Raw genomic sequence first — 15753 nt, forward strand, 5'->3', positions numbered from 1 at the left:
GCGGGAGCAGTTGCTTCCTCAGCCGCTGCCTGTGGATTTAAACTACACAGGCCCGCGAAGTCTCTGCCCGCGTGATTTGCTCTTTTCTGAGTCGTTTTCAGATCTCCCTTGCAAGCACAGCTCTTAAGTGGCGCGTACCAGAGCACGTGGTTGCTGAAAGCTGCAACCCCTCAGGGTGACTCTGTCACGTGGAGGCATAAGCGGCTTCCAGGTTGCTCTTCCCTACCCCTGGATTCTGGTTTCTGGTTCCATCTCTGGAATTGATTTAATTACATTTACTTTGTTGAGCAACTTACATTTTCCAGTTTTTAACGAATACTAGGCGGACTCTGAAACAGGACCGTGTTTTCGTCGAGACTTGGCAACAGCGCCACCTGCTGGATAATAGGTAATATGGCAGTTCTCGTTTCCAACGCGAATTTTACTGTTCTGGTTACCAATACAATGGGTTATATCATGCAAGGTTTATATGACTATGGGGATAACTTAATTTACTGGTTACTAGGTTTCAGTATTTTTTTGCATATTCTATCATTTAGGAAGATCATGGCACTCCTAAGAACCATACAATCTTTACTAGAAACTCATGCAGGTCAGGAGATTAAGGATTCAAAAGAGACAATAATAAAAAGACTTGAAATGATTGAAGAAATGATTGGAGCTGGTGAACAGAGTAATAAGGCACAAGGACAGAATACAATGCCAACACCAGCTATTAGAACTGGCTTACCAAAGGTTTTAGCAGCATACCCTATACTTAATTCTGACAAAGCGTCAACTTCTAAAGGCTCAAAGGGAGTCAGAGAAGCTAGATGGACGCCAATAGCAATGAATGATCTAAAAGAAATTAAGCAAGCTATTGTTAATTTTGGCTTGCACTCTGCATACGTAAAGGAAATGATAAGGACTTGGGCTTCTAATGCTAGAGCTACCCCCCATGATTTCCATCAGTTAGTGTCTGCAGTTTTAGATAATGGACCTTCCTTGATGTTTGGAATTTATTTCAGAGAAGAATCCAAACATATGGAACAGCAAGGAAGAGCAAAAGGTATTGAGGTTTCCCAAGATCAAATTCTTGGTGCAGGAGAATATGCTGATCCACAGGTCCAAGCTCTTTATGATGATGAAGTACTGTGTCTATGTCACCAAGCAGCTTTAAATGCTTGGAATAGGATACAAGATCCAGCAAAAAGGGTTGAATCATATACCAGAATTAGGCAGGGACAGAGAGAACCCTTTATTGACTTTTTGCAAAGATTAATTAAGGCTCTGGACATAGGGGTAACAGACCCAGAAGCTAGACGAATACTTCTTGAATCTCTAGCTTTTGAGAATGCAAACATAGAATGCAAAAAGATAATTGGGCCTTTAAAGTCTAGATCAGCACCTATGGATGAATGGATTCAGCATACGATGAATGTTGAGACGTTTAGCTATAACGATGAATCTTGGGTAGGAGAAGCGATTTCCACAGCAATGAGGAGACATCAAACTGCCAGGTGTTTTAATTGTGGTAAATTAGGACATCTGAAAAGGGATTGCAGGCACAGAATTTCTAGGAATATTATCTCCTCTGGGAATGACAAAGATAGGAGACCTAGGCCTTCAGGTATATGTAGGAGATGCGGTAAAGGCCGACATTGGTCCAATGAATGCAGGTCAACAACAGACAAACAAGGCAACCCGATACCGTCGGGAAACTCCTTGAGGGGCCTCTCGCAGGCCCCCAAGCCAACAGTGGCCCAGTCATTCCCAGTCACAGTGGAGAACGTGCCTCACCAAGAAAATTAAAAGCTCCAATTTCTGCTGTAAAAAGTAATACTGGTCTAAATGATGAAATCCATGTGGAGGATGAGTCAAAAAAACCAGTTGGACAGAGTAAACGTATATTTTGGCAGACTTCTATTAATGATCAAAGACCAAAGCTAAGAGTCTGTATAAATGGCACTTTTATTGAAGGCTTATTAGACACAGGTGCGGATGTAAGTATCATTACCCCAGAATCTTGGCATCCGAATTGGCCTCTTCAAGAGGTAGATGTTCAGTTCCTGGGAATTGGAACCCTATCTCGTGTAAAACAAAGCACAAGATGGGTTGAATGCATAGGGCCCGAAGGGCAAATAGGAAGACTAAGGCCATATATAGCCAATATTGCCATAAATTTATGGGGCCGTGACCTGCTACAGCAATGGAATACCCAGATTAACATTCCTGTAGTTCCAGGAACTCATAATTCTGGGAAGTATATGATGAGGTATTATGGGAAAAGGTCACTAGCCATTCAGGCTGTACAAGAACATACAGCAAATACCAAACCTTTAGAGGTACCAACAGCCCTACCTTTAAAATGGCTAACTGAGAAGCCAATATGGATCAAACAGTGGCCTCTAGCTGAAGATAAACTACAGGCATTGGAACAGCTGGTGCAGGAGCAACTAGATGCTCACCACATTGAAGAATCAACCAGCCCTTGGAATTCTCCTGTGTTTGTTGTAAAAAAGAAATCTGGTAAATGGAGAATGGTGACAGATCTAAGAGCTGTCAACAAAGTAATTCAACCTATGGGCTCACTACAATCTGGAATTCCTTTGCCTTCTCTGTTACCAAAAGGATGGCCTCTTATAGTTATTGATTTGAAAGATTGTTTTTTCACTATACCGTTACAAGAAAAGGATAGAGAAAAATTTGCCTTCACAGTGCCTACTTATAATAATTCTCAGCCCAATAGGAGATATCAATGGACTGTCCTCCCACAGGGTATGCTCAATAGTCCTACACTGTGCCAATATTTTGTAAGTAAGCCATTGGAAATAATTCGTAAACAATTCCCCAAGTCCATTATTTATCATTACATGGATGACATCTTGTTATCTGATTCAAATAAAGATACTTTAGAAAGGATGTTTGAAGAAGTAAAGAAAGTCTTGCCTAGGTGGGGATTACAAATTGCCCCTGAAAAGATTCAAAGAGGAAATTCTATTAATTACCTAGGTTACAGAATAGGGTTAGAGAAAATTAAAACGCAAAAGGCACAAATTAGGAGAGACCGGTTAAAGACTCTTAATGACTTCCAAAGATTGTTAGGAGACATTTCCAGTCTACGACCAGCTGTTGGGATAACACCTGATCTAATAGTTCATTTAAACAAAACCTTAGATGGTGATAAAGATTTGAATAGTCCAAGAGAACTGACAGCTGAAGCAGAAAAGGAACTGACAATGATTGAGGAAAAATTACAGGAGGCACATGTGGATAGGGTGAACCCAAATCTTAGCTGCATCCTAGTCATATTGCCTTCCAGAATTTCTCCTACAGGGATTCTAATGCAGAGGGAAGATATTATTTTAGAGTGGATATTTATACCTAATAAACCAAGTAAAAAATTAAAAACTTATGTGGAAAAAGTCTCTGAATTAATTATAAAAGGTAAGCTGAGACTTCGTCAACTAGCAGGTATAGACCCAGCAGAAATTATAGTGCCTTTTACTACTGAAGAAATAAAAAAGTTATGGGAAGACAATGAACCGTGGCAAAGAGCTTGTGCTAATTTTTTGGGAGAAATTAATAGCAACTATCCCAAAAGTGGTAGACTTAACCTCATAAAAAGAACTTCTTGGATTCTTCCTAGAATTGTACGTGATGCTCCAATAACTGGAGCCCGTACGTTCTATACTGATGCAAATAAATCAGGGAAAGCAGGTTACAAGTCAGATGAATTGAGTAAGGTGGAACAAAGCCCTTATAATTCTGTCCAGAAGGCAGAATTATATGCCATTCTTATGGTGCTAAGGGATTTTAAAGAACCTCTTAATATAGTTACAGATTCACAATATGCAGAAAGAGTTATCTTGCATATTGAAACCGCTGAATTTATACCAGATGACACAGAGTTGACTTCATTGTTTATCCAGGTACAAGACATAATCAGGAACAGGCTTTGTCCGATGTACCTAACACACATCCGGTCCCATACAGGTCTGCCTGGTCCTCTAGCCCAAGGCAACGCTGAGATTGATCAATTATTGATTGGAAGTGTGTTGCAGGCCTCAGAATTTCATAAGAAGCATCATGTCAATAGTAAAGGCCTAAAGAAAGAATTTTCCATTACTTGGCAACAAGCTAAGGACATTATAAAGAGATGTCCTACTTGTTCTTTCTATAATCAAACACCGTTGCCTGCAGGGAGTAACCCAAAGGGCACTAAGAGAAATGAAATCTGGCAGATGGATGTGTTCCACTTTATAGAATTTGGTAAATTAAAATATGTACACCACACCATAGACACGTATTCAGGTTTTCAATGGGCTACTGCCCTGAGCTCAGAAAAGGCTGATTCAGTAATCACACATTTATTGGAAGTTATGGCCATCATGGGTATACCTGCGCAAATAAAGACAGATAATGGTCCAGCATATGTATCTAAGAAAATGAAACGCTTTTTTGATTATTATAATATAAAACACATTACAGGTATACCAAATAATCCTACAGGTCAGGCAGTTATAGAAAGATCAAATCGTACTATAAAGGATATGCTGAACAAACAGAAAGGGACCGAAAATACCCCCAGAAATAGATTACATAATGCTTTATTAACCTTGAATTTTCTTAACGCTAATGAGAAAGGAACGACAGCAGCAGAAAGACATTGGATAATGGAAAAGTCTGCTGAACTAAATCAACCGATTTATTTCAAAGATGTGCTGACCTCTCAGTGGAAGCCAGGAGATGTGCTACGTTGGGGAAGGGGTTTTGCTCTTGTTTCCACAGGAGAAGAAAAATTGTGGATACCATCAAAATTAATAAAGTTTCGATTTGAAGAAGAGAAACCTCTTGGAAAGGAGAAATGACAACTCATCCACAATGATTATATTCATACAGGTGGTAAGAAAAACATATAGAATGGGGGCAGGGTTCTGTTCTTATCTCCACAGGAAAACACTCATCTTTGAGAAATTCAAGGGACCCTGGATGTTTGGATACTGACAGATGGAAAAATACCTGCCCGATAGGAAATATCAAGAAAACTGAATGGGATGTGTAAGTAATATTAAACCATATTTCTAAATTTATAAAGCTGGTTTTGAAGTTGGACTCTGGCTCAGTCCCTCTCCAATTCCAAGCCTGTTAGTAAGAGAAAAACCCAGAGTTTCTGGAGTTTCTGTCTCATGTCAAGAGCCATGATGTGGGACAGAAAGAAATATGAGTTTAGAAAACATCTTTGCTTTTCTTCATATCTATCATACTTTTCATTGAATATATCTATCATGTCTTTCATTGAATATATATATATGTCTATATGATTAATGCTTAAGTTTTTCATAATGAACAATGAGTTTTTCCTGAAGTGACATTTGAAGTTTCCAGGAAGAAGATGGGGCCCCATAACAACAACTCCACCTGGTTGATATGACGTCATGATACTGATAGCGCTACAACAAGACCTGCTTTGGGTACCAGCTGCACAAGACAGTTCCAACTTGGTTAGCTGAAATGGTGCACATCTTATACAACATTTTGGCCAGACCTGCACAAAATACTCAGAGACTATTGGCAATATTAAAAGACTTGATCTTGAAATTTAACCATCATTTTACTTTCACAGGATCCCCCAGAAAGAACGTCGCCCCCATGACAGCTGGAAGTAATTCTAGAGGACGACGTCCCCTCTCCCAGTAAAGTTTGCCCTTGGGTTTAGGGACATCATTTAGGGGTTGATTATAATTAGTATACGATTGAGGGTTGGGGGAGGAATTTTATAAGCTCAGGGATCATTTTGAAAAAAAAAAAAAAGAGGGATGATGGGATAATAGATTTGTAATTGTGAGTTACTGTTTTTAGACAAATATATTGGTATAGATTCTTGTATATTGATACAAAGTTAAATTATAATGACTATTGGATGCATGCATGTTTCTACCTTGTTTAAAACATTTTTATGTATTGACATATATTGTATTGTATGTATTTACCATATTGCTGTGTACATTTCTACCTCTGATTAAGATACTTATATAATGTTTGTGTATTGATATATATTTACCTACTGCAATGTATATTTGTACATTGTTTATATTTGGAGGTCATTGTCCTCATTTGTTTCACAGTTGTTTATTGTCTTAATCTTTAAGTTAGATAGATATTGAGAATTATATAGACTAATAGTCATCTAAGTTTGTCATTTATAATTAGACTAATCAGGTTCTTTAGATATATAGAGATTATACTCAGTATAGATAGTCTTCAACTTCTTCAAAGAGCTGTAGAAAATGGCCTTTAATCTAACTCAGAGTTTTGTGGTAGTGAGACACAATTGCTCCTGGCAACACCACTCTATTCCCGAGAGAATGTTGAGCACCAAAGACACTCCACCTGGAGCCTTTCCTTTTGGCAGAACTGGCCTTGGGGCAAAGAAATGCCCATACCTCAACCACTGACAAAGATACAGAGCATGCATCAATGGATAAAACAGGGCTGTCTTATCCTGCCAAGACAGGGTAAGATAGTTTTGAAAAGTTGCTTGCCTTTGAAAATGGTGTGTCAGTTATGTTAGGCCTTAGCCAAAGTTGGTTGCTTCAACACTGCTAATGTGACTTTGGGTGATTGCCTAGGTAGCTAGTTGTCTCTGTGATTTGTTGCATGTTTTGGAAGTTGTTTTACTGAACTTCCTAATTAACCAGGTAACATTATTTCCCTTCTCAGATCTTCGATGGGGTTGAAGACTATATAGATGTAGTTACTTTTCTCTCATGACTTGGCCAAGTTATTTATTATACAAGACCTAAGCTAGTTAGAATAGGATATTTGTACTTATTGTATATAATTTCATAGTAGGTTTAGAACTCTCTTATTAAAACAAAAGGGGGAGGTGTTATGGGAGGTCCTCCCACTCCTCCAGCCTATCGCCGCTGAGATACCAGCCCCTTGGGGTGTGGTCTCTCTCCCTTTAAAAAAGCGGCCACTTCCCTCTCCTCGCTCTCTTCACTTCCTGCTCCGCCGGTGACTTGACTTCCTTCCTGGTTACGCAGAGGGCTGAAAGTGATCTGTAAGTTTTTCCCCTTTAAATAAATATCACCCTATTAATCATAATCCCAAATTGGCATTGTTTGTGACTTACGCCTTCAGATCCCCACCTCCCACTCCCACTGGGTGTGGTGGCACATGCCTTTACTCCCAGCACTTGGGAGACAGAGGCAGGCAGATCTCAGTGAGTTCAAGGCCAACCTGGTCTACAAAGAGAGTTCCAGGATAGCCAGAGCTGCTACACAGAGAATCCCCATCTTGAAAAAAGCTAAAAGAGAGAAAGACAGGGAGAATAAAGAATTTTCTTGCTTGTTTTGGTAAGGGAGTGGGCAGGAAGTTCCCAACGAGCTCACGTGGGGCTTTCCTTTTTCCGCTGGTTGGATTTGTCTATACCCACCTAAAAGACTTGCTTTATAAAATTCGGCTGCTGAAGATAAGATTAGCCAGGATTATACTGGTTCAGCCTTTGCTCACTGTCATAACTCCATCTTCTTAATTCCTCTGATATGAACTTTTATTGTAAATCCCCTCAAGGTATGTTTGGATGTCATGGAAGGCTCACTTGCCCTCATCCACACTACTTTGATCGAAGATGACAGAAGTAGAACCCTGCTTAATTCATTCACAAAACTTCCCTTCCAAAGCAAAATAATGGGGGCGAGGCGAGCCCAGCCCAGGGCTCAGCAGCAGAGCAAGCTTGATCTTCATAAGGCAGAGGATCGTGACAAGCAGGGGACCTGTACAAAGTGGGGACAGTGCTGGTCATCTCCCAAGGTTAGCCAGACGTTCCATTAGATAGTACACAAGGAAGAGCTGAGCAGAGCGGCTGGCATGAACGAAACACATCCATTTCTCCCTCTTGTTCCTCCAGTGGCCTGGAGCTTCCTGGGTGGCAAAGGGCTTTCTCTATCTTCTAAGTGACACTAAGGAAGAAACAGGTGAGAATTTGCGAAAGGAACGTACCAGAGCAAACTATTAGGTAGGTTCCTAGGTGCATGCGTGTGTATGTATGTGTGTGCGTGTGTGTTCTTGTACAAGTGCATGTGTCTTGGTTGCCATCTATAACCTACAACCACATCATCCCACCTCTACCTGCTCTTCAGCCCCTAAAGGCATAGGCTCCTTATTGAATTGTCCACTTTTATGTGTGTGTGTGTGTATATGTGTGTGTATGTGTTACGGTCTTTTATTTGTTTGTGTAAGATTTCCTGGAACTCACCATATAGACCAGGCTGGCCTTGAACTCACAGAGATCCGCCCGCCTCTGCCTCCTGAGTACTGGGATTAAAGGCTTGTGCCACCACACTCAGTTCTTGCGCCTTTTGGCGTTTTGAAAAACAACTCAAGTAGTTTGCTTCCTCTCTGCAGCCTCTCTGACTCTTCCTTCCTTGTTCAAGAACACCTAGAGCCATTTCTCCTATCTCTGGCATCGGAGCCATGGCTACTCCCCCTCCCTTCCCTAAGAGAACAGCCTGTGCTCCCGCTGGATTTTTCATTGATAATGCCCATTTCCCCAGTCTCATCCCACCTCATCCTCTGTCTGCCCTGGTGGGAATCTTGGTGGCCCTTCACAGCTGCTCAAACACACTTCCTTTCCCTGCCCGGGGGACGTGGTGCTGGCGCTAGGAGGATGCATCCTAGTGACACCTGCACGACTTTCTCATCCCATCCCTGGTAGCTTCATTCTACACCGTTCTGGACAACTGGGGTTTCTGGGATGCACACCCTCTCTAATCCTGACTGATGGCTCCCGCAGTCCTTGACTAGACTGGATAACTGCTCTCGGAGAACCTCAAATGGGGAGTTTATTATGTATAAGACATGCAAGGGCCTGGGCTTGTTTTCACATCTTGCCTTGGTGTTTAGCTAATTGGGTAGCTGGTGGAGGTGGAGACAAGAAGCAGGAAAGCCTGGTGGTTAAGGGTGATGGCACCGGAGACAGAATATGACCTTGAACAAGCCTCTTTACCTCTTGGAATCCCGAGTCCCTCCCCTGCAGGAAGTGACAGAAACACCATCCGAATGAGATAGTACAGTACATATCTTTTCTTGGGCACTCAGACCGGAGTGGGCAGATTGCTGAGGCAAACAGAGGGCAAGCTGTCTGGCCGTCCATTAAGCTAGCAACTTCTCTATGGAAGAAAGGTCCAGGTTTACTCTCAATACCTTCACAGTTGTGTTTGCCTCGAACTTGAAAGCTTTGGTCTGTCCATTCTCCAGGTACACCTTGAGCACATTGGGCATACAGAGCAGAGCGTTCCCCTGGAAAACACAAGAGCGGAGCTGTCAGGGTTCATCCCGTTCCCTGATGTCTACCTACTGCAGGCCACCCTTCAGGAACACAACTGATGACTAATGTGCCATATTCTGCGCTCTTCACAGGGGCCTTTCCGAGATTCTCAGACCCTCGCATGTGGGGTGACGTGGAATAGGGGTGGGAGTGGAGGTGGAAAGCTTCCTTAGAGCCCCCTCCCCATTCTACTGCTGGAGCTCTGCAGTGAAACAGCAGGGGGCAGAGAGAGAAACCCTGCACCTCCACGGACCCCAATGATCACTTCTCGAAGAGACCCTGCCATTCTTACAGGGCTCTTATAGGGCTGGTCTTTAGTAGCTCAATGCCAGTCAGGATTCCTGGGAGCAGGACAGCATTTAAGGGGATCTAAATACCTCGGAGTTGAGCTGAAGCTAAGTGAGAACCAGTGAGAAATTCTCGAGTTCCCAGGATTTGAACCAAGACTACCAGGGGTATCTATGTGTCTCTATGGAGAATCTGGGTAGGAATCCCAACTGGGCAAGAAGTCTCTCTCTCTCTCTCTCTCTCTCTCTCTCTCTCTCTCTCTCTCTCTCTCTCTCTCTCTCTCTCTTTCACACACACACACACACACACACCCGCCCCCCCCAAAAAAAACCCCACCTTTCCCCTATGAGAACATAGAGTTTTCTAGCATGAAATATCATAACTCAGTTTTTTGTTTTGTTTTGTTTTTTGGATACGGTGTTTTTATCTGTGGAGGTAAGGGATAGGGTCACACTCTGTCCTGGTTGTTTCTTTTGTCAACTCGACACAAATCGCAAGTTAGAGTTGCCTGGGAAGAAGAACCTCAGTTGAGAAAATGCCTCCATCAGATTGACTGTAGACAAGTACTTGGTACATTTTCTTGATTAATGATTGTGGGAGGACCCAGCCTGTGTCTCCCTGAATAGGTGGGTGGTCCTGAGGTGTATAACAAAGCAGGCTCAGCAAGTCAGAGGAAGGAACTGTCAGTAAACAGCGTTCTCCAAACCAAGTTTATATAAACTATGTTATAATTTGTGATTTACAAGGCTTACAAAAAAAAAAAACCAGTCCTGACGTCATATTTCCTGCTTCAGCTCCTGTCTCCAGGCTCCTGCCCTGACTTTCCTCAGTGATGGAGTTGTAAGATGAAGTAAACCCTTTCCTCTCCAACTTGCTTTCAGTCATGGTGTTAAAACACAGCAACAGAAACCCTAGCTAAGACGCGCTCCAATACCACATCACACTCAGCTGAGGTGTGGGATTTCAAGCAGCCCCTTCTCCTGTCACTTCGCATTTCTGGCTCTGTATGTAGAAATCTCATTTTGGATTTCCCACCTGGGGACTTTCCTCCTTTGTACGTTATAGTCCTGATTTACAAGGCTTACAAAAAGAATACAGTCCTGATGTCACATAGCTCCTACCATTTGTTTCCATACAGCTTCTTTCCATTTTTATCTAACTCTGTACATAGATTTTAGAGAATTGAGAAAAGACTACGCACAATTCTACATTCTTTTATTCTTATTCAACGTTTCATATATAATTTTACGTAGGTTTTCTATTTATTATCGCAAAAGCTTTAATATATTCTAAGGAACTGATATATCAGAACTGGCATAACCATCTCTCCATTCTAGGCATACGACATCTTTCTGGTTTTGGCTATTTATAATACTGATACTACAGCTATCTTTTTGTATATGCATTTCTTGCATTTGAATTTCCTTATATTCTAAATTTATAGAAGTTAGATGTCTTGGCCATATTTCATGGCAGACATTGAGCTGTGTCTTTTTCCACCTCCCCCGTAAGTTTATAAACTATTTCACAGAGCCCCCAGTGGGTGCACGATTGTAACTCTTTCTCAGTATCCAGGCTGACATTTTCTTCCCTCATTTGTGCTCACTTACTAATGAGCTGGGAGCTCACCAGCTTCATCACTTCCTAACAATTCCCTTTGTGTCTCTCTCTAACCATGAGCCAAGCCAGACCCATTTCCAAGGCTCGGTTTTACCTCTCTAGAACAATCTGCAGTGGTGTTTCTCAACCAATGGGTTGTGATCCCTTGCAGGGTCGAATGGCCCTTTCACAGAAATCGAGTATCAGATATCTTGCATAGCAGATATTTACATTATGTTTCATAATAATAGTAAAATTACAGTTATGATGTAGCAATGAAATAACTTATAGTTGGGGTCACCAACTATATTACCACCAACTGTATTAAAGGGTCTCAGTGTTAGGAGGGCTAAGCACTGCTGCTCTAGAATGAGAGCTGTCTTCTCATTTTCCAAAAGAAGCTGGACCAGTGTTATCAGCTTCTAAACACTTGTGAGGAAGGAGAGGCAGGTGGTAGTGATGAGCGCTCACTGGCCTCACAGCCCCTCCCATGGATGGCTGGTGTAGATGCCTATAAATGGCTCTTGGGGTCCCAACCTACAAGCTTCCCAGAGACACTTTTGGGGAGCACTGGTCCTCTAAACTGCCCATCCCCACCCAAACCCTTATCCAGTTCAGTAGCCTGTCTGGGTCTCAAAACTTGTCCCTGTCTCGTGTTTTCAGAACAGACACCAGGGGATGAGGGATGATGGCCATTTTAAAGTGACAGTCCAGGCAACCTGGTCCACACCTGTGGTGCCATCACTCCCCCTGCCCTGGGCTGTTTCTTATCCCCACTACTCATCGTGTTCACTGCTCTGCAATTCGCAAGTCCATCGCTTTTCAGCCTTTTGACTAAGATTAAGTGAATGCACATGCTGAATCTGAATGTAATCTTCAGAGAGGTTCAACCCATTTTCACAGGTGTCAACACACTGAGATTCAAACCATTGTGGACAGGCTGCAACCCAGGTTACTGATCGATGCTTTGGACCTCCACTGGGCCCTTCCTGAACAACTGCATCTTTCTCTCAGGTCTAACTGAAGGTGCCTGTCACATTGCAGAGCAGAGAGAAAATAAAGAGAAAATACTTGGACTAGGCCACCTGGATCCTTTGTTTAAATTGCCATGGGCTCCATTCCTTCAATTTCTCTGGATGACAAAAAATTTTGACTTGAAAGTTTTAAAATCTAATACTGATTGTTGAATTCAGAATGGCAATAGTTACCAGGAATTTTATAAATTATGAGTAAATATGTTTTTAATTGATAAATCCATATTAAAAATAACCTCAGCTGGACAGTGGTGGTGCACGCCTTTAATCCCAGCACTTGGGAGGCAGAGGCAGGTGGATCTCTGTGAGTTCGAGGTCAGCATGGTCTACAAAAGCTAGTTCCAGGCAGGCTCCAAAGCCCAGAGAAACCCTGTCTCGAAAATCAATCAATCAAACAAACAAACAAACAAAAACCCATCAACCTCAGGCTGGGAAATTGCTCTGTGGTTGAGACTGTTGCTCTTTGCAGAGGACCTGAGTACTCAGCTCTCAGTACCCACAGGGTGCTCACAATTTTAACTCCAGCTTCAGGGATCCTGTGCCCTTTTCTGGCGCATGTGCACGCACGCACGTGCACACACGCGTGCGTGCACACACACACACACAATACAGACAAAGGTACACATACATAAATAAAAATTAAAACCATCAATCTGAAGGGCCAAATTTCCCTTAACAAATATCTTCTGACACCACATACTTCCAGCCTTCTTCCATCAACCTTGGATCTCTCTGTATCAAAAAGGACAAGAGAGTATGTCTAGAAAAAAAAATGAAGTCACAGAGACCCAGGTTCCTGTTTTTTCTTACTGTGTGATTCAGTGGTTAATTCTCTTAATCTAAGTCTGTTTGTTCTTTTGTTACAATTCCTCCTTTGCAGGACACAGTGATGCCTAAGGATGAGGTACAGACAGGTTTGCAATGACGCCTGGCTGTGCCCACTGACCAGCACTCCCATCCCTGACCAGTGCATAAGGCTGTGCCCACTGACCAGCTCTCCCATCCCTGACCAGTGACACCAGGCTGTGCCCACTGACCACATTTCCCATCCCTGACCGGTGACACCAGGCCGTGCCCACTGACCAGCTCTCCCCTCCCTGACCAGTGACACCAGGCTGTGCCCACTGACCAGTGACGCACCTGGCTGTGCCCACTGACCAGCACTTCCTCAGCAAAGTGCACCTTCACAGGGTTGGTCTTCAGCCGGGCCCTCTTCTCTTCAGTCAAGAAGGATGACTTGGGGACTCCCTGAAAAGTATTAACATGACACACTTTGGAGCAGCGCATTCATAAAACCATTAACATCTTCTCATTCTTAAAAAAAAAACCATAAAAAACCTAGCCTCAAGGCTAATGTAGATTCACTTAAGCCCACACAAAAGGAGGGTACCCCGTTTAAAGATTTCTTTTCCTAGGATATAAGAAATCCAGCCTAGACAATGTTCTTGTATGTCTGGACATTGGAATCTCAAAATGGCAGCACGCTCTCATGAGACAAGGAAGAAAAGAGGACTAGAAGGGACAGACCTGAAGTTTAACCCAAGTGCTACCTCAGGAGCAATGGAAACATCACACAAATAACTGTGAGTGTGTGTGTGTGTGTGTGTGTGTGTGTGTGTGTGTGCGCACATAAGAAAATAAACCTTAAAAATAACCAGATGACTTTGGCTGTCTTCAGCTTTCTCTGAATTTCAGTCTCTTCATGCACACATATGAGAGCTAGACAGAGCGCCCTGATGCTCTGGCCTCTGTGACATGTGACTGGCATTCTCTTTCTCCAGAAGTACAAAGACTCACATTAGTAGGTAAGATTAAATGGCAAACCCTTATACAGATCTTATCAGGTCAAACTGTGACACTTGAGCAGTGTTATGACTCAGACCAACAGGACGTGCTCTGCCTGCTCAATGGAGTATTTCCCAGCTTGCGTCCCACATTCCCTTCAACACTCTAGCGGGTCTTTTAGGCCAACTTTTAGGACGTCTGTAGTATATAAGGGTCCAAAGATGCCACTCTGTAGCCAGGGGAAGAGATATGTAACAGCAATGGGGAACTTGCTGGAACTTAGACATCAACACGCCAATGCATGAAGTACATGGAGAGAACAAATGACCCCGGAACTTTAACAAGTGACGTTACTTGGTGTGGCAGGACATACAGCTGTGACTCAGCACCTCAGAGACATAGCTTGCTTTCAAATCACAATACTAACAAAAACTCGAGCCTGAGAGGGAAGCATAGCTCTGCTCCCAGGAAGAAACACATGTAGAAATTCTTGGTTTTCCAGTTCAAAAGAATATATGAAATAGGAAAAGAAAAAGTCAAAACCCAAAGCTAGTGATGAGATGACCAGACTACCTGAGAAAGTTTATGACTCTGATCCAGGTGAATCTGGGTGCTCATGGAACCAGAAGATGCCATGGTTGGCACTGCCCGAGATCAGAGAAATGAAGACATACTTAAAGCCTACAGATGGCCACTATCAAGTTCTCCACAGTGAACATTAAGATTCAGAAAAGCACATATTGGGAAGACTGTTGTTAATTCTTGGTAAAAATCTAAGAGCCTTGCAGAAGGCTATCATTAACGACTAAGGAGTTACCAAGGACAAGTCAGAGTCAACCGAGTTCATTTCTCTTTAGAAGAGAACATTCAAGATTGACAGGCCAGGGTCCTGTGGATACAGCAGAATTCCTTCATTCTTGCAAAGCATTTAATAATCTCCCCCACAACCCTGCTGTGGAGAAGGCCAGATGCAGAGCCATCAGGTGGATTCAGCAATGGTTTATCTGTGCTCTAAGAGTCCTGTTTTCTTTTTCCCCTTCCCTTCCTCATCTGTGCTGGGGATCAAACCCAGGGCCTTGCTCCTGTTAGACAAGAGATCTACCACTCAGCTCTAAGTCCTGGTTTCTACCTTAGTAACTCAGGCTTCCTTTGGCTTAATCCTCCTTGTTGATGTTTAGCTATGTCTTGGATGGAGACAGAGGAAGAACTTACGAATGCAGAACTGTAGGAGGTTATCAGATCTCAAGCAAAAGAAACTGAATGAGATCCATGAGAATCAGGAGAAGCTATGAGTCAAAGTCCAGGAAAACCCAAGAGCAAATGTCACAGAGCACAGAGGAACAGGGCTGTCAACAGTGAGTGTTCAAAGCATCAGGGAAGCAGCAACACTAAAGACTCAGATGGAGCACCCAGGGACAGAGGAGAAGAGAGGCAGAGGGAGGGAAAGCAGGGACCTACAAGAGGCAATCACAGCTTCTCACGCTAGGGAGGGCAACCTCCTAAGAGTTAGGGATAGACCTGAAATGTGTTAAAGAAAATTAGCTGGCTGAGACTGGAAGTGGAGGAGACCAGAGAAGAGGAGGCTCCTTGACAAGAAAGGACGATGATTACAGCTGGCAACTCTACAAATTAGCCTTTTAGTCTCAGGACCATAAAAGCACAGCCAAAACACCCGCCAAGGCAACATAACCTGACGGGGATTAATAGGAAGAGTGACTCTGAGGGGGAAAATCA

At 42.8% G+C, this 15753-nt stretch overlaps 1 protein-coding gene across 2 annotated transcripts in view; it reads right to left on the reverse strand.

Moving 5' to 3' along the window:
- Frmpd1 (FERM and PDZ domain containing 1) overlaps positions 1–15753 on the reverse strand; it is a 100008-nt gene that overhangs the window by 19673 nt on the left and 64582 nt on the right. For both annotated transcript variants that reach the window (XM_075967299.1, XM_075967300.1), the window contains exons 6-7: positions 13375–13482; positions 9190–9285 (exon numbers count right to left, since the gene is read on the reverse strand). In XM_075967299.1, coding sequence (XP_075823414.1) covers positions 9190–9285; positions 13375–13482 — 204 coding nt within the window. The remainder of the gene's footprint in view (positions 1–9189; positions 9286–13374; positions 13483–15753) is intronic.

This window comes from Microtus pennsylvanicus, chromosome 3, assembly GCF_037038515.1.
Source record: "Microtus pennsylvanicus isolate mMicPen1 chromosome 3, mMicPen1.hap1, whole genome shotgun sequence".
Classification (NCBI taxonomy): domain Eukaryota; kingdom Metazoa; phylum Chordata; class Mammalia; order Rodentia; family Cricetidae; genus Microtus; species Microtus pennsylvanicus.